This window comes from Hemitrygon akajei, chromosome 10, assembly GCF_048418815.1.
Source record: "Hemitrygon akajei chromosome 10, sHemAka1.3, whole genome shotgun sequence".
Lineage (NCBI taxonomy): Eukaryota > Metazoa > Chordata > Chondrichthyes > Myliobatiformes > Dasyatidae > Hemitrygon > Hemitrygon akajei.
In genome coordinates, this window is record NC_133133.1 from 73683523 (window position 1) to 73703694 (window position 20172).

The 20172-nt window shown below is 45.2% G+C and overlaps 1 protein-coding gene across 5 annotated transcripts in view; it reads left to right on the forward strand.

Annotated features, from left to right (window-relative positions):
• The first annotated feature begins 430 nt into the window (after positions 1 to 430).
• The window catches only part of LOC140734474 (cyclic nucleotide-gated channel alpha-2-like), a 28719-nt gene continuing 8977 nt past the window's right edge, over positions 431 to 20172 (forward strand). For 2 of the 5 annotated variants that reach the window (XM_073058468.1, XM_073058472.1), the window contains exons 1-4: positions 438 to 685; positions 12349 to 12479; positions 14105 to 14209; positions 16360 to 16530. In XM_073058468.1, the coding sequence (XP_072914569.1) occupies positions 12370 to 12479; positions 14105 to 14209; positions 16360 to 16530 (386 nt within the window). In that variant the 5' untranslated portion in view covers positions 438 to 685; positions 12349 to 12369. Of the gene's footprint in view, positions 686 to 1199; positions 1219 to 11472; positions 11554 to 12348; positions 12480 to 14104; positions 14210 to 16359; positions 16531 to 20172 lie in introns of those variants that run through there. The other 3 variants (XM_073058469.1, XM_073058470.1, XM_073058471.1) reach the window with 3 other exon arrangements.

Here is a 20172-nt window from a genome sequence, read left to right on the forward strand (position 1 = left end):
CTGACAATGCTAAGGGCCCGCGTACGCAGCGCTCTTGATAATGGGGGAAGGGGAACCCCGATGATCCTCTCCTCCTCCTCTCTGCCCAGTCTTTTAATCAAAAACTATCACAAGTTAAGAAGTTTATATTGGGAACGAGTGAAACATTAAATGAAATAATCAATTGCCTTCTCTTTCTCGTGTCCAAATAGGCACTTTGTCCGTCGTCTTTAAACATTCGATTGGTTTCCCAAACTGTGATTCAACAGCAAGCAGATCATGGAAGAGTTTGAAAACCAATTCATCAGACCTAGCAGAATTTGCAGGGCTATATTAATTATATATTACAATTATCACTATGTTGCCAGGGAGGATCTGGAAGCCGAGTCCGTCACGATCAGTGCTTTATCCTGTACACACTATAAACCCCACCTCTCCCGATGCGGTTTGAGGCGATCTGCACAGCAGTCTCAGTGCACTGGCGAGGGGCTACCAGTAAGTATCATGTAACTACAATGGCCCCACTAGTTTGGCTGCAGCCACCAAGATGCGGACCTGTTTCGTTTCTGCAGAAGACCTTCGGCGCTCACTCTGATGCTGAGCCAGGTCTTACCCTTCAGTTTGTGAAGGTGCTGGAGAAGGCGAAAGGCAACGCGGAGCGACTGCTCTCCCCTCTCCCGGTGTCTGGGAACTTAGACTTCTAAATGTAAGTGTGCAAGTGAGTTTCTTTTTAGCCATCGCCTTGGCGGAAGACACGATGATATTTTTGAATTTAGGGCATATCACTAATTGGGAAATCTGCCGGTCAGTCCGCCGGCTTCCCTGTATACGCTTATTGCTCCGATAATCTGTGTTTAATCACAGTAGTCACTTCTTTTAACGTGATCAGTTAGTGTGTTCCGAGCGGTCGGTGTGTCTATTGTAGGCATTTCTTTCACATTCGGAGGTCAACGTGTTTTAATATGAACAGCGTTAATTTATTGCGGCTGGTCAGTAGCGACTGTAGCGACTGAGGACCACTGCCTGATCCGATCTGTCACCGCCACCTACACGGCCCCAATACAGCACCGTATCACACCTGGTGGAGCCACTGCCTCGCATTGTGTTCTTGCTGTCTGTGTGGAGTTTGCCCATTCTCCCTGTGACTGCACGGGGTTTCCCCCGGGTGCTCCGCACCCCCACCCCCCAGCCCCAGGGCATGCGGCTCGGTAGGTTAAATAGCCGCTGTAAAATTTGCAGGTGAGTAGTAAAATCGGGGAGAGTTGATAAGAGTGAGGGGGAAATACAACAGGATTCGTGTGCGATTAGTGTAAATGGGTTCTCGATGGTCAGTGTGGGGGAGTGAATGGCCTGTTTCCGGGAACCACAACAAGACGTAACAAAATTGTTCCACGACATTCACTCGGCTCTACGAGTCTCGGACTCTTTGTGGACTTCTATTCAGAAACTCTATTTGCTTGCGGTTACTGTTTGCACTTTTTTCATCGCACCTTTGTGTTCGACGGACTTATTATGGGTTATTTTATTCGTTTATTTTCTTATACACATGATGTGTTTTTAATTCTCTGCATTTGGGGGTTAGAGAGATATATGCGGTTTGTATTTGAGTTTCCTTGTTTTGTGACTGCCTGTTAGGAGAAGGTGGTAATGGGATAATACTTTGAACTTTGAAACTTTGAAAAGTGCTGCAGCATAAAAATCATTGTGGAAAGTTGCAGCGACCCCACAGAGATCATTCCACACACAGCAGCTCACGGATTCCAGCCGGCAGCGCCAGTGACGAGACTTCTGGTTTCTCAGCCAGGATGAACCAGAGGTTCCTTGATGAGAATGATCAGAATATCCGTGGAATAATGGACTTTAATCAGGAACAAGATGTTCCTGAGCGACACACACAAAATGTTGGAGGGACTCATCGGATTAGGCAGATTCAATCAGCAGTTGGTGCTTCTGGCCAAGGCTCTTCATCAGGGCTGGATAAGAAGGCGGAGGTGATAGGTGGGGGGAGGGGGGATACACACTCGCAGGTGATAGGTGGGGGGAGTACACACTCGCAGGTGATAGGTGGGGGAGAGTACACACTCGCAGGTGATAGGTGGGGAGAGAGTACACACTCGCAGGTGATAGGTGGGGGGAGTACACACTCGCAGGTGATAGGTGGGGAGTGAGAACACACTCGCAGGTGATAGGTGGGGGGAGTACACACTTGCAGGTGATTGGTGGGGGAGAGTACACGCTCGCAGGTGATAGGTGGGGAGCGAGTACACATTCGCAGGTGATAGGTAAGGGGAGTACACACTTGCAGGTGATTGGTGGGGGAGAGTACACGCTAGCAGGTGATAGGTAGGGGGAGGGTACACGCTTGCAGGTGATAGATGGGGTGAGTACACGCTCGCAGGTGATAGATGGGGAGAGTACACGCTTGTAGGTGATAGGTGGGGGAGAGTACACGCTTGCAGGTGATAGGTGGGGGAGTACACACTCGCAGGTGATAGGTGGGGGGAGTACACACTTGTAGGTGATTGGTGGGGGAGTGTACACGCTCGCAGGTGATAGGTGGGGGAGCGTACACGCTCGCAGGTGATTGGTGGGGGAGAGTACACGCTAGCAGGTGATAGGTGGGGGGAGGGTACACACTCACAGGTGATTGGTGGGGGAGAGTACACGCTAGCAGGTGATAGGTGGGGGGAGGGTACACACTCGCAGGTGATAGATGGGGAGAGTACACACTTGCAGGTGATAGATGGGGAGAGTACACACTTGCAGGTGATAGATGGGGTGAGTACACACTTGCAGGTGATAGATGGGGAGAGTACACACTTGCAGGTGATAGATGGGGTGAGTACACACTCGCAGGTGATAGATGGGGAGAGTACACACTTGTAGATGATTTGTGGGGGAGCGTACACGCTCGCAGGTGATAGGTGGGGGGAGTACACGTCCGCAGGTGATAGGTGAGTCTGGGTGGGTAGGGAAGTGGAAATGGAGTGAGGAACTGGGAGGGAAGAGGTGGAAGAGGTACAAGGTTGAAGAAGGAAGGGACAATAGAGCAAAGGGAAGGGGGTGGAGAATCAGAGGGTGGTGATTGGCAGGTCATGGGGAGGGGTGTCACTGGGATGGGGAGCAAAGGGAAGGGGGTGGAGAATCGGAGAGTGGTGATTGGCAGGTCATGGGGAGGGGTGTCACTGGGATGGGGAGCAAAGGGAAGGGGGTGGAGAATCGGAGAGTGGTGATTGGCAGGTCATGGGGAGGGGTGTCACTGGGATGGGGAGAAACGAAAAAAGAGGAGAAGACGAGGGGTGAGGTTACCACAAATTATAGAAAATTGATGTTTTACCATTAGGTTGGAGACTACACAGATGGAATATGAGGTGTTGCTCCGTTAGCCTGTTTATGGCCTGTTCTTTGCAGTAGAGGAGGCCAAAGACTGACATGTCAGTATGGGAATGGGAAGTCGATTTGAAATGGGTGGCCTCTGATAGATCTTGCCTTTTGCAAGTGCTCGACAAAGCGATCCCCCAATCTACGTCGGCTCTCATCAATGTAGAGACCGCAAAAGATACAATAAATTACCCCGACAGATACCCACGTAAAGCACTGCCTTATCTGGAAGTGGTGTTTGGTGGCCTGAGTGGTGGTAAGGTAGGAGGTGTAGGAGTTAAGTCCCGGTGGGGTGGGGGCAGATTAGTGGGGAAGGGCGAGTGGACAAGGGAGACCCGTAGAGATTGATCCCCGAGGAAAGAAGTGGTGGGCAGGAGAGAGTAAGATATGCCTGGTGATGAGGTTCTGTTGGAGATGACGGAATTTGTGATGAATGATGAGCTGGAAACGAAGGTTTAATGGATTGCTAAGTGAGAACAAGGGGAACCCTATCCCTATTACATGGGGAAAATTGAGAACAGCATCAATTGTGGTGGAAAGGAAACTCCATTTTCTGAAAAAAATGAAGGACATCTTGGATGTTCTAGAATGCAAAGCCTCATCCTGGGAATAGATGTGGTGGAGTCAGAGGAACCAAGAGAAGAGAGAGGCATTTTTACAGGTGACAGGTTAGGAAGAGGTTTAGTCACTATAACTGTGAGAGTCAGGAGGTTTGTAAAAGTTTTCCATAAATAATCTGAATCCATCTCTAGTTATTTCCAACGGGATCGATCTTCACAAGAGTCCTTGTCCACTCATCCCTCCTCCTGGAACTTAACCTAGCAACCGTGACAAGTGCTACTTTTGAAATTTTGAAATTTAAGAGACTACTAGACAGGTATATAGAGGAATTTAAGGTAGAGGGTTATATGGGAGGCAGGGTTTAAGGGTCAGCACAACATTGTGGGCCGAATGGCCTGTACTGTGCTGTATTGTTTTTTGTTCTTTGTACACCTCTCTTCCCTCACACCCTTTCAGAATCCCAGTCAGTCCTTACGGTGCTTCACCTGTGAGTCTGTCAGGGTCATCCATTGTATCCGGTGATCTTCGTGCCACATCTGTATCAGTGAGACCCTGACGCAGATTGCGGGATCTCTTCAACCAGCATTTTCGATCCGTCCTCTGCAAAAGACAGGATCTGTCAGAGGCCACCCATTTCAAATCGACTTGCTATTCCCACACTGACATGTCTGCCCATGTCAACTCGCAATTCCACCATGTGGCCAAATACTGGTTGGAGGAGGAAACACCCCATATAATCTCCCACGTCCTGATCGGAACATCAGCTTCTCTAACTTACCCCCCCACCCCCATCCCCGCACCATTTTTTTTTTGTTTCTTCCCTATGCTAGAATCCCTCTCACCTCTGTTATCCTCCTCCTCACACCTCATAACCTGCCCGTCACTTTCCTCGGGTTCCCCACCTCCTTTCCTTTACCTCACTGTCCTTTCTTCATGGTTTTTTCTTCTTTAGCCCTTAACCTCTTCCATCCATCCTGTCCCAGTTTTTCACATCGTCCACCCTCTGGCACAGAGCTGCTTTGCCCTGAACTGGTCTCACCCATCACCTGCCAGCCCATACTCCCCCACAGTTTTACTCTGCATTCTGCCCCTTCCATTCCAGTTCTGATGAGGGGTCTTGGCCAAAACATCATCTGTTTAATCCCCTCATAGATGCTGCTTGACCTGCTGAGTCACTGCAGCATTTTGTCTGTTGCTGAACATTTCCAGCATCTGCAGAATCTCTTGTGTTACTAGATATTCCTGGATAGGAAACTCTACCATAGCCAAGCAAGAGAGGTGGATCTAATGTCACCTGAAAACCCGTCACCTGATCTGATTGGCATCTTGATTAAGCTATGTAATGCCTCAAGAAGTTTATTCTAATTTAGTTAAAACTCAAATTAAAAGCTGTGGTAACTCACGAACTAATCATCATTCTCCCCCCCCCCCCCACCTGTATACATTATAGAGTTAACGAGTCATATGGAGCAGATTATTCTCCCTCTGTCTATACCTTATCGAGTTATTGAGTCATACAGCCCAGATCATTCTCCCTCTGTCTGTATCTCATCGAGTTATTGACTCATACAGCCCAGATCATTCTCCCTCTGTCTGTACCTCATTGAGTCATTGACCACAGAGACAGGTCCTCCTGCTGTCTGTGTTCATGCTGACCTGGCCCATCTACAATAATCCCGTTTGTCTGCATTAGGCTTCAATCCTTCTATGATTTGCCTAGTTAAGTGCCTGTCTTAATTCCTTAGAAACAAAATGATTGTATCTAGTTCCACCACCCTCTCTAACAGCATATTCCATATGTCAACTACTTTGTTTTTTTTAATTATCTTACCCCATAGACCCCCTTTAAATTGCCTTCCTCTCGGCTTAAAACTATGTTGGGTATGGTAGGGTACTCTGACTTTACACTCTATCTGTGCACTCATAATTATATTTATATAAGGCTCCACCCCCCCCCCCCCCCCACCTTAGTTAGCCTCTTTAGTTCCAGGAGAAACAAGCTTACTCTATCCAATCTCTCTCTGCAACTAAAGTCTTCCCATTCAGGCAGCATTACATTAACAATGCAGTAACAAGGCCACCCACAGAAAAAGCTGAAATTGGATCTAAAATTGCCTGAATTGCATAATGCAGAAGAGTATTCTCTATTGCATGTTTAAGTGACTGAAGTCTGTAACTAGGACTCAGTAATCAGTCCCTGGGGTTTTGTAATATATGTTTATAATTTAGACCTATACGTAGAGAGGATGACAAAGAAGCTTAGAAGAAAAACGGTAATTGCCTGTGTGGTTGATAATGAGGTGGAAGGCTTCAAATCACAAAGACATATAAGTGATCTTCTTAGTTGGACAGGAAATAGCAAAGGAATTTAATCCAGAGAAGTGTGAGGAGTTGCAACAGGAGAAGGGAATGTAGAATAACTGGGAGGAGACTGGGAAGTGTGTTGGAAAGGAATAGTCCTCGAGCCAGAAGGATGTATCAGAAGTTTAAAAAGCACCACATGTTTTCCTTTATTAGACGATGCATCTAGCAGAGCAGCAGGGGAGTTACGCTGGTGCTGTGTATAACACATGCTAGTTTGCAGCTGCAATATTGACAGTTTAGTCCATCACATTACAGGAAAGATGTGACTGTCACAGCAAAGAGTGCCAAGATGCCGGGAGTGGGTAGTTGCGGCTGTGATGAAGAACTGGACAAGCTGAACTTCTTGAAAAAAGAAAGTTGACAGAGATTTAATTGAGATGTATAAAGTCAAAAAGGAGCTGGAGAAGTTGGAGAGGAAAGACTCGTTTCCTTTACTAGAGTAGCCAAAAGTCAGGGACATTGACTTAAAATACCTGGGAGAAATACTAGAGGGGTGATAAAAAACATTTTCATTCAGAGAATGCTTAGGAGTCTCAAACTCTCTACTTGAAGGGGATGGCATAGGAAGCAGCCCTCAGCACATTTAAAGCTACTTGGATGTGCACTTGAAGAACAGTGACCTACAGAAAAACGGGTCTCCGGCCAGAGGTGGGGATAGGCTAGATAGTGACTCTGTTGATTAGCATGGAAATAATAAGCTGAATAATCTCCTGTGATGCAGTAATTTCCTATAGTTCCTTTGATCTGCCACTCTCCAATTCCGTATACACAGTCTTTCCATATTCTAACTGTTACATTCACTGTCTAAATATTTATCAATTAGTTTTCAAGCATGACAATTTGGTTATGTTTGTGGTACTGGGAAGGCAGGTGGCCGTGAAAAACACACATGATATACAGAGAGGTGAGGAACAAACATGCTGCTGTTTACTTGGCTTGTAAATCATCTACCCAAAAGGCACTCTCACATTATGCTCTGTACGTAACACACAGAGAAGTTTGAGAGCAGCTCTACAGGGGCAAACTGTACATGAATACATAACATATCGCTTTTCCCTTTTTTAAAGATTTCTTCCACTTCCCATATACAGGACCGGTTGCTGAACTATTAACATTTAATGGAGTATTGTCACATTGAACCAACAACAGAAAAACTAGGGAAAGAGGGTAGACTGCCTCTATCCCCAGACATAACCTTGGGGATTTTAGGTGGCGTGTTGGAGATACGTCTCTACCAAAGGAGGTCCAAGGTGCTCCTTCCCTCCACTAACCTTCAGGTAAACATTTGGCCCCCATCAGTGTCATGGGAAGCCAGGGGAGTAGTTGGCACATGGTTGTACGAGTAACTGGTGCATATCATAAGTCCTAGTTATGCGACTGATTATTGACATAGACAATCTATGAAGAGTATTGGTAATAGCTGGGATCACCCGTCTTGTAAAGGCATTGCCCAGGGGAAGGCAATGGCAAACCACATCTGCAGAAAAATTTGCCAACAACAATCATGGTCATGACCTTGATTGCCTACGCCATAGAGCACTACACATAATGAATGAATAAATTATTCTGCCCATGTGCTGAAGGTTAGCTACGTAACTAGAGATTCAATCTGTCTGGAGGCCGCCTGTTCCTGTGATGGTACTGACAACCTAGGGATGACACCAAAGTCAGTTTATCTCTTGGTGGTGTAAATGTAGATCTTGGCTTGAGTACCGCATTGTCGGTAGTGGGCACCTCAGAAAGCACTGGTACTGGGGGAGCACTGGCTAAGTCATTGGACCTTAATGAAGGTTCTGCCACCATTGTTTCAGAATCACGTCCCATTTTTTCAACTGGATCTGGATTGGTCAGTTTGTGTTGGTTTTCAGTAGCCTCAGAAGTGGACAATAGCTGACCAACATACCTTATCCAGATGTTGTGGTTACTGTTTCCACTGAGTGTGGCACGGGACCAGTTTGTGCCGCCACGTCCACAGGTATCCACTTTGTTTCGGAGATGTATTTCCGGGCAACTACTCTCTCTCCTGCTGTGAAACTTCTGTACTCTGCGTTGGCACATCTCTCTCCTTGGGGTTTCTGTTCATTTGGCACAATCTGTTTTGTGTTTGGGGGGTCTAGGCTAGTCAAGCTGGGTGCGAAGCTGTCTTTTCATCAGAGCAGTGCCTGGAGCCACTTTGGTGTAGTGTGAGATGTGTTGTGGTATGTCAGCAAGAAGGTGCTAAGATGCTGGCTGAGAGATCTACTTCCTACTGAAGTCTTGAGGCATTGTTTCATTGCTTTTAAAAATCATTCAGCAAGGCCATTCGTGGCTGGATGATACGTTGCTGACTTGATGTGTTGAATACCACTTGCTTCCCTAAATGTCTTGAATTCTTCAGACAGCAGTTATGGGCCATTGTCACTTACAAGCTGTTGAAGAAGCTAAAGATGGAACATACTCCTCAGTGTGTTTTTCAGATGTAGTGCTCCTCATGATGGCAACCTTGGGCCATTTGCTGTGTGTGTCCACTACGATTGAAAACATGTGGCCTTCTACGGATCCTGCAAAACCCTCCTCCGTGGTGCTTCAGGCCATTCCCATGGATGCAAAGGAGCAAGTTGAGGAACAATTGTGGCATGCATTGGCCTTATCTTCAGTGGTTACATCCATTCCTGGCCACCAGAAGTAACTGCATGCAATTTACTACATGCACACTATGCCACAGTGTCAAGCACTTGCTTTCTTAATGGGGGAGGAATGACAACATGGTAGCTCCATAGTAAACATCCTGCTTGGACTGTGAGCTCCTTCCATTGAACCTGGTAAGGGTTCCATTTCATGCTAGCCTCTCCTTTCTATTCATGAGTAATCATGTCCACCACTTTAGATAGAACAGGGTTTGTACCTCTGTGCTTCCAGACTTGTGCCACAGTTATCAGAGCTGTATGTACCTCTTTGAAGTAAAAGATCTCTGTTGCAGATGGCTGTCGAACTGTTACAGCTAAGGCAGGTCTAGATAGTCCATTAGCATTCGAATGGTGCTCAGACCTCCTGTACTTTATATTGTACTGATGTGCAGGTAGAAACAGAGGCCAACGTTGCGTTTGACTAGCAGCCAGGGAAGGAATGTCTGCATGCGGACCCAAAATTGACATCAAGGGGTGATGATCGGTCAGTAGTGTAAATTGTCGACCAAAAGGGAATTGATGTAATTTCTTAACTCCAAAGATAGTTGTGAGTGCTCCCCACTCAATCTGGGCATAGTGGCTTTCTGCCTTGTTTAATGCCTTTGCTGTGAAAGCAATGGGACGCTCTCCACCTGACAGCATGACGTGTGAGGTAACTGCTGCCACACCATAGTGTGATGAGTCATTGGCTAATTGTATGGGCAATGATGGGTTGAAATGAGTGAGTGCTCAGATTGAGACAAAGCTGTTTTGGCTTTTTTTTAAGCCTCTTCACAGTGATCTGTCAGTGTGTTAAAAGCTCATGAAGTAGTTTCAGCATGCTAGCTAGGCTAGGAACAAACTTTGTGTAGTCCTAAGAAAGATCTTTACTCTATGGTGATGGAGCCTCCATGATTGCCTTCACCTTTGAAAGTGCACTGAGTTGTCAATCACAGGGCCAAAATATTCAATTGAAGGTTGAAAGGACTCATACTTGTCCTTCAAGACCCTTTGTCCATATTTCTGGAGTCCACCTTGTTCACACGTTTTTTCTGTTTTTTTTTTCAGGTCATTTTCTTTAATACAAAGATTTTGTTTGACCGTGACTTTTTATTTTGGCAGATGGACTCAATGTGTCGGTTCTTGCCGCAGCTTTGGCAATCTGAATCCTTATACCAGCATTCATGTGCTGAATGCCCAGTTTTGCTACAATGCTTGCCAAAAGGTGTCATTCTTAAAGTCAGTAGAAACCTTATGAATTTGGGAAGATGTGCCTCATTGCTGCACTTCTTTAGCCGCCATCTCCATAGAAACAATTATCTCAATTGCCTTCTGTATTGTTAGTCTGTCTTCTGTCAGCAAACGTTTCTGAACTGCCTCTCTACGCCGACCACATATGAGCCTATCACATAAATGTCATTCAGCATCTCCCCAAAAATCACTGTTCAGACAATTGCTTCAGCACTGACAGAAAATTTGAAATAGACTTCTCTCAATTCCTTTTATGAAAACTAAACCTCTTAACACTGCCATCAACCGCATCTCTTCCATTTCACGCATGTCTGCTCTTGCCCCATCCTCCCGCCACCCTACCAGGGATAGGGTTCCTCGTCCTCACCTACCACCCCACCAGTCCCTGTGTCTAGCACATAATTCTCCAGAACTTCCACCACCTCCAACTAGATCCCACCATCAAACACATCTTTCTCTGCCCCCCCGCCAACTTTCTGCTTTGCTCAGGGATCGCTCCCTATACAACTCCCTTGTCCGTTCGTCCTTCCCCACTGATCTCCGTCCTGGCACATACCCTTGCAAGCTAGACAAGTGCCACATCTGCCACTACACCTCCTCCCTTACTACCATACAGGGCCCAAACAGTGCTTCCAGGTGAGACGACACTTCACCTGTGAGTCTGTTGGGGTCCTATGCTGTATTCGGTGCTGCTGATGTGGCCTCCTGTATATCGGTGAGACCCAACGTACATTGGGAGACTACTTCTCCAAGCATCTATGCTCTGTCCATTAGATCAAGTGGGATCTCCCATTTTAATTCCACTTCCCATTCCCATTCTGATATGTCCATCCATGGCCTCTCCACTGTCGTGATAAGGCCACACTTAAGTTGGAGAAACAACACCTTATATTCCATTTGGGTAGCCTCCAACCTGATGGCATGAATATTGATTTCTCAAACTTCTAGTAATACCTCATACCCCCCCCCCCCACCATTCTTCACCAGTTCCCATCCCTTTTCTCTCTCTCATGTTATCTCCTTGCGCACCCATCACCTCTCTCTGTTACTTCTCTCCCTGCCCTTTTTTTCCCTTCCATGGCCTTCTGTCTCTTTGACCAATTAACTTCCCAGCTATTTACTTCATCCCTCGCCCCCAGATTTCACCTATCCTCTGGTGTTTCTCTCTCCCCTCCCTCCACCTTTCAAATCTGATTCTCATCTTTTTCTCCCCAGTCTTGCTGAAGGGTTTCAACCCGAAACGTCGACTGTACTCTTTTCCATAGATGCTGCCTGGTCTGCTGTGCTCCTCCAGCATTTTGTGTGTGTTGCTTGGATTTCCAGCATCCGCAGATCTTCTCTTGTTTGCTCTCTGCAATATTCAACGATTTAGGTGAATAGTGGTCCTTTAAGACTTTAACTTTGTCCTTATTAGACTGACTGCCAGGCTTAATATGTTACAATACACCGCATAATAAATTAAACGTTTTTGTACCCATCACAGTCAGAAAAGTTAGAACATGAATATCATCTGAAATTTGATTTGCCAGTGCAAAATATTCATATCTTTCAGTATATGAACACATTGTTCTGTCGTTTTGTTATATGGCCCATACTTCCAAACATTGTCGCCATTTTCAAACGCAATCATGTTCCGGAGAAGTTGCCTAGTCTTATCTATCTCTCTCTCTTTCTCCCTCTCTCTCTCTCTCTCTCTCCTTCTCTCATTTGTTTTATTGAACTGTCCCATTCTCATTCTCTCCCCTCAGATTCTTCACTCACCACACTAACTACGGCCGCGTCCTCGTGGCAAGCGGCACACAGACCGAAGAGGGCAAAACAATAAATATCGTGTGAGGACTTGTCACCTCGTCACCAGTTGTTATGTATGTGACACTGGGAAGCTGGGTGGCCGTGAATAACACACACGAGAGACGGAGAGGTGAAGATCAAACATGCTGCTGTTCACTTTACTTGTAGGTCATCTACACAGAATGCCGGCTCACATTGCGTTCAGTATGCACACACACAGAAGCTTGGCAGCAACCCGTAAGGGTCAAAATGTACAGGACCATATGCAGTGGATCTGAGAGTTGAAGATCTCATTCTTAACCGATGTTGTGTGACCTACAATGCTGTTTCATCCTTAAAAGTAGTAATGTATTGTCGATCTTGCTTCAATTTACAGTCACACTTGAGTCATTTAAGGATGGCAAGACAAGCGGATCTCATAACTAGCAACAACCTGCCAGCCCGTTGTCTGTCGGTGGATACAGGAACCGGTGAAGACATGCAGAGCTGTCAGAATGGAATCAGCAGGTCCGTACACTTTCACAATGACCGATACTTCTTACAGTTTATACAAAAGATCTTTTTTAAATATGGGAAAGTTTGAAGCCATTGTTGGAGGTGTATCAGGCTAATTTCAGGGATCAAACGGTTGGTTATCCTGTCAAGAGAGGCCAGACAATCTGGGTCTGTATTTCTTGTTGTTCAGAAGGATGAAGAATGAACTTATTCAAGCATACCCTGTAAAATCATAAGGGAGCTAGTCACAGTAGCTGTTGTGATGTTTCAAACAAGCGGGAAAGTCATGAACAAGGGGACATCATTGCAAAATAAGGAGCCGGTCATTCAAAGCTTTCTAGAGAGTGGCAAATCTCTGGAATTCTCTGCCCCTGAAGGTGGTGGAGCCCAGATGATTAGAGATATTTAAGGTGGAGGAGGAACATAGAACATGGAGTGGCAAGTTCAACCATCCAAAGAGTATCAATTTACACTTTTCTGGACTGACTCTCTGGTCAACCTAGCTATGCATCCTGTCAATAACCCACTATAATTTATGATAACCTTCACCATGACATCTCCAACTTTAGTAACCCACCCTTCCACTTCCTCATTTAAGTCATCTCAAAATCACAAAGAGCAGGAGTCTCAGAACAGGTCTGCATGGAACACCACTAGTTATGGATCTCCAAACAGAATATACTCCATCTGCAACTACTCTCCGCCTCCTGTAGGCAACTAAATTCTAAATCCACACAGCAAAGGTTTCAAGGATTCCAGGCTTCTTGATTTTCTGAATGAGCCTGCTGTGGGGAACCTTGTTGAACGCCTTACTAAAATCCATACAGTGTACACCACATCCACAGCTCTACCTTCATCAATCTCTTTTGGCACTTCTTCAGAAAAAAAATCAGGCTCATGAGACGCAACCTACCCTCACACAAAACCATGCTGACTATCCCTAATCAGACTGTTCTTCTCCAAATGCTTGTAAATCCTCCCTCTAAGAATCCTCCCCAACCGTTTGCCCACTACTGATGTAAGACTCATTGCTTTACATTTAAGGTGAATGATTGAGAAATGGAGGTGAATGAGGTTCTGGCACAGAGAGGAATTGATCAGCTGTCATGCAATTGAATGGCTGTAAAGGGCTGAAGGGACGAGTGGCCTATTTGGCTCACATTTCTTTATGCACTTGTGTACTTCAGTCTCTGAAACAAACATTGTACCCATTTACCAGTTCAGGCCATTCCCTGGCTGCCACCTAAAATGCTGTCCAAAGGATCTGCACACTTTGATGCTACTTCACCACAACGATAATTTCACTGGAACTGTACAAAGTCCAGTTCAGTACAAAGTCCAAGTCCTGATACAGTTCAAACCATGGGGAGGGCTGCATCTCCAGTTCAGACGGTGCTTGCAACCCATCCTGATCTCCACTGCTGGGCTGGAATGAGGATGGCCTAGGCAAGATGTAGATGAACAAGGGTCCAATGGAAACAGACATCTATCAATTTTTCAGAGGGACCTTCTTGATTCATGAGCACTCTGGAATCTTGTCCCTCCCTGTACTGTATGAGCAAGCAGCACACTGGAGTTTGGTCCGTTCACTGCTGTGGCATCCAGGATTGGAACGATGTAACATCTCTCTGTTGAAGGTCTGCCTCTGATGATGCCAGTTCAGAGCTGCAAAGGGTGGCTGCAATGGACCACAGAGGAACGGGGTCGCATAAGTCATTCCGAGGTCAAGGGGCACTGTCCAGGTAAGCAGTATAACAGCTGGAACATCATCCATGCATTGTACACCCTTTCACCACATTTGCATGTACACTTGTAGGATGTACACAGTAGGAATGCTAATGAACAGTGTCCTGTCCATAGTCACTGAATGCAGCTCAAAAGGGTGATGAAGAAGCCATGTGACATGCTTGCATTTGTAGGTCAGGGCAATGAATATAAGAATTCCAATGTTATTTTGTAACGATACAACATGCTGTTTCGGCTCCATCAGGACTATTGGGTGCAAATTTGATCACCGTACTATAGGAAGGATGAGACTGTGCTGGAGAGAGTGCAGATGAGATTCCCCAGGATTATTGCCTAGATTGGAGGACTTTGCTTGTAAGGAGAGAATGGAAAGGATGAGTTCTTTTTCCTCAAAGTGAAGGAGATCAAGAGATGACCTAATAGAGGTATGAAACTTGGAAAGGCTTAGGGAGAATACTTTGTAGGAATATTTTCCCAAAGTTGCGAGTGTCTAAAACAAGAGGGCTTAGGGTTAAGATGAGGGAGAACAATTTTAAAGGAGGTTGTGGTTCCAGGCATGGCAGATACAGTCACGGTGTTTAGACAGGCACTTGAAAGCACAGGCATAGAAGGATATCCTAATGTGAGCAATTGGGATTAGTGTTGTTAGGGATAATGGTTGTTACGGATGGAGTAGGGCAAAGAACCTGCTTCTGTGTTTTACGTCTCTATGACTCTTCCGGGTAATGTTTGATCTTTGCTTCTTTTCTAATCCTTACGGTTCTTCTGGGAGTCAGGAATGACGAGCAGTCTTAATTGAATTGACTTTATTTCTTACATCCTTCACATACATGTGGAGTAAAAATCTTTACATTATGTCTCCATCTAAATGTGCCATGTGCAATCATAGTAATTTATAATAAATAGAACAGTCAATGTCATATACAGTGTACTCAAGTCAGCGTGAGTTCATCAGTCTGATGGCCTGGTGGAAGAAGCTGCCCTGGAGTCTGTTGGTCCTGGCTTTAGTGTTGTGGTACCACTTCCTGGATGGTAGCAGCTGGAATAGATTGTGGTTGGGGTGACTTGGGTCCCCAATGATCCTTTTTACACACCTGTCCTTGTAAATGTCCTAACTCATGGGAAATTCACAACTACAGATGCCCTGGGCTGTCTGCACCACTTTCTGCAGAATCCTGCGATTAAGGGAGGTACAGTTCCCATAGCAGGCAGTGATGTAGCCAATCAGGATGCTCTCAATTGTGCCCCTGTAGAAAGTTCTTAGGATTTGGGGGCCCATGCCAAACTTCCTCAACTGTCTGAGGTGAAAGAGGTGCTGTTGTGCCTTTTTCACCACACAGCTGGTGTGTACAGACCAAATGAGGTCTTCGGTGATGTGGATGCCGAGGAACTTGAAGCTGTTTACCCTCTCAACCCCAGATCCATTGATGTCAATAGGAGATATCCCATCTCTATTCCTCCTCTAATCCACAACCAGCTCCTTTGTTGTTGTGACATTGAGGGAGAGGTTGTTTTCTTGACACCACTGTGTCAGAGAGATGACTTCTTCCCTGTAGGCCACCTTGTTATTGTTTGAGATAAGGCCAATTCTAATGATTGTTTATCTTAGAGAACAAACAAACACACAAATAGTAAGAAAACTAAATGGAGAGCTGAGAAGCAATGTTAAGAGATGAATGAATGGCAAGGAATGTGAAGACAAAAAGAATAAAGATGGTGCCTCTGAAAAATATATCACCTTTATAGTTAAGTTAAGAAAATTCCTTAGATAGGGATTAACTAGTTAACAGGCTACATAATTAAAACAATTACATCACAAGGGTAATCTAATACTTAGCCAATGAAAAATGAGAAAGGTGATAAACCGTTAGTTTAGCAGCTATACCGTTTTCTGCCAGTGAGTGGGGATGAACTAGCACGTACCGTGAAAAATACATGTTTATTAAAAAGCACAAATCTTATAAAAAGTATTATTTCCAGCAGCAACTCTTTCTCCTGTGAGCACTCCTGCTGTTTTCTCATTCTATCCAACAGTTCTGCAGTGTTAAACTTTCTTTATCACACAATCTGTTCCACTCTCTTTCTCATGGCTACACCAGCAATTACTGACCATCTGACATTTACTTGCCACCATATTTATTTTTAGGATAGTTCACCTGGTTGTCGTCCTGAGGGAATGGGCTCACAGAAACCTTCATGAACAAGACAGGCGACCAGACTCTTTCCTGGAGCGCTTCCGAGGTCCAGTTTTGCGGGACGTGGCCAGCAGGGCGTGCAGCAGCCCGGTGCAGGACGATGGTCAGACAGGAAAGAAAAAGTAAGTCAAAAGTGCTGCGGCTTTGAAAGGAAAACAAGAAGCATTGGAAATACTCTGCAGGTCAGGCAGCACCTGTGGGGGAGAAACAAGGGGAAGGTATCAGGCTGATGAACTGGAAAGTTACATGATGTGCTATCAGCCTGAAACAGTTACTGCCCGATGTGTTGAATACCCCCAGGATCACCTGCTTTATTTTCAGTGGGAAAATATCCTTCATTTTAAATCCAGATAAAAATAGTCAAATTTTAATGAGATCTCAACTTTCTGGGTGGGTTGGATTTACAATGAGGCATGATGGTAATGCTCGTCAGTCAGAAGTTATTAAGACTGGAAAACCAAACCAGAAACAATAACTTGAATGCAACTAGTGCGGGTAAATCCAGTGAATTAAATAAATCTAGTATAAGCCCAACAAAGGTGACCACGAAATTGTTGTTGTATAGCCCAGTTGGTTTATTACCACAGTTTAAGAAGGGAATGGCGGAGTGGTACAATAGATCTATTGTCTCATGGCACCATCGATCCTGACATTGAGTGCTGTCAGTGTGGAATTTGAATGTTCTTCCTGTGATTACTTGTTTGCCCCAGGTGCCCTGGTCCCTCCCACACTCCAAAGACATGCAGACTGGTAGGTTAATTGGTGGCTGTAAATTTCCCTGAGTGTAGGTGTGCGTTGGAAATGTTGAGAGATTAGAAAATAGGATTAATGTACAAATGGTCAGTGAGGGATCAACGGACCAATCGACATTTATCTCCACTGTATCTCCCTAGGCCTGAGGAAAGGAAACATTCAATCTTTCCACAGCTGGACCTGGGTGTGATTTCAGGCAGAAGACAAAGAGGACACTCTTCTATAAAATGTTACATGGATCAGCTGATGCAAAGTTCAAGGGCAACTAGGAATATGTCATGAATATAGGGTTTGTCAGTAAAGAGAAGTTGAGAGGAATCCTGAGATCAGCTTTAGTGATTAGCTTTATTAACTGTATTTGTCACATGTACAATGAAATGTCACATGTACAGTGATGTATGTTGTGTCCATCATGGACCAGTACGTCGCTTAGTGTAGCCTGCAAGGGTCACTGTGCTTCCAGTACCAACATAGCATGGCCACAACCTACTAACCCTAACTGTAACCTGTACTGTGTGAGGAGAGCAGAGCACCCACATGTGATCATGGAAGAATGTTTAAACTCCTTCCAGACAGTGGCAGGAATTCAGCAGTGCAAAAAGAGAGAAGAAGTCGTGAGGTAGTGTTCATGGTTCAATGTCCATTCAGAAATCAGACAGCAGAGGGGAAGAAGCTGTTCCTGAATCACTGCTTGTGTGCCCTCAGGTTGCTGTGCCTCATCCCTGATGGTAGCACTGAGAAAAGGGCATGGTCTGGGTGATGGAGTCCTTAGTGATGGATGCTGCCTTTTTGAGGCATCATTCCTTGAATATGTCCTGGATTCTGCGGAGGCTAGTGTCCATGATGGAGCTGACTGAGTTTGCAACTTTCTGCAGCTTATTTTGATGCTGTGCAGTGCCCACCCCCCATACCAGACCGTGATGCAGCCAGTGAAAATGCTCTCCATGGTACACCTGTAGAAATTTGTGAGTGTCTTTGAACATACCAAATCTCCTCAAACTCCTAATAAAATATAGCTGCTACGGTGCCTTCTTTGCAACTGAATCAATATGTTGGGCCAAGGATAGATTTTCAGAGATGTTGGCACCCAGAAACTTGAAATTGCCCACCCTTTCCAGTTCTGATTTGTTGTTGAGGACTGGTGTGTGTTCCCTTGTCTTACCCTTCCAGCCTAATCAGCGATCGCTGCTGTAAAGTGCTGTGCTAACCACTATGCTACCACGTCACCCATTTGACTTTCAGATACCTTCAGTGTCCCCACACTGACACAGGTGGACAATAATATCATGCATGTGTATGAAAGTATGTGGTCAATATATCACCAAGTATTTATGGATAGTGTGTGCCTATGTAATGAACATTATGTTAAAACTCATTATGTGTTCTTTCCTGATTCAATTCAGGGCATTCGCATGAGCGTTCAGAGACAAAGGGAGACACTGCACGCATGCTGAGGGCCACAAGAAAACACTTTATTGGAACAAGCACAAATGCAATACAGAAAGAAAAACAAATATCTACAGACAGCCAAATAATACTTACCAGCCCCTGAACGAGCTGATCTGCAGACTGCTGACAAACTTCCATGCAGCCTCTCTTTGGTCTCTCTCTAACTCTGACTGGATACACCCTAACCCTCTTCCACATACTTGTCCCTATCTTCTCCAACTCTTAGCTCTAGCACTGTCGCGCTCTGGCCTAAGACAAAACTCCCCTCCTCCACAAAAAACTGCCCCTTTTTATACTCTTTAAGATTCCTTCAAAGCATAACGTAATTATCACCCTAGTACTTCCCCAAACATTCCAGTGCATTTGGCACCTGCACCTGCACAATGATTTCACCTTCCACACAAGTGTGCTTTGCACCATTATCCACTAATATGGCTGTAGACTTGTACTCCCCTAGCTTTCCCAAAACAGTGCTGCGGACTGAACTGAACTAAACTGTGCCTTGACATTCTATATTCAGTGTTTCTCGCTCTCTTTTTTGCTGTTCACACAATGTATTTGTGTTTTGGGTGTTTGATGTTTCTTTGAACAAGTTCCATGGTGTTTCTTTGTGTCATGGCTCTCTGTGGGAAAAGCAATCTCAGGGTGGTATACTGCAAACATACTTCAACAATAAAATACCTTGACTTTGAATCTTGGACTGGTTCTCAAAACAAACCTACTTCAAGATAACACCATTTTGTCTTAAGGGCTTCCATTTATTTTAGCATATACCAAGGAGGAATCACATTTACCTCTTTCCTTACTGCGTAGTGTGTGAGAATACATAGAAGGAGTGTATTTTCTTTTCTGTGAATGAGAGCAGGTTTTATGTGTTCATTTGTCACAGAAAAGAGACCCACTAACAACTTGTGTTTGTCTGTTTGTGATTGAGAATACATGGAGACTACGTGTTTATTAGTCCGTGATTGAAAAATACCTGATCAAACAGAGCTATGGAAATAGCCCTTCAGCCCATCATCTCCAGGCCCATCTTTATGCCTGTGTGCACTAATTCTGTTTGCCCACATTGGGACTTCATCCTTCTGTGTCTTGCCCATTCATCATATATGCAAGACGGCACCAGCAAACAACATGACCAACAGCGATGTCTTGCTGACAGTTCACAAAACTACTTCTTTTATTTCCTTTTCTTTCAAATATGACTCTGTGACTAAGCTGTGTGTGATTGGAACCTGTGATTTACATTTCGATGATGAGTTTTGGTTTTGCGGCGACTGAGCGATCTGGCACTTTGCTGTCTCAGGAGAGTGATGAGTTTTGGAGCAGAGTGCAGCCTGGAGGTCAGGTATCCTGGTCGATTCCATTGTTTCTCTAAGACTGAGGCGTCAAGAGTGCGAGCCCTTGATCAACTCCATTGCTTCTCTCCGACTGCGATGCCGAGGGTGCGAGAACATAATTGACTCCATTGCTTTTTTCTGACTGAGATGTGGCGCAAGGTTGGGGCCAATGAAGATGAGAGCAGAGGCCAGGCGGGTGTTCAGCGCTGTCTGCCTGCAGTT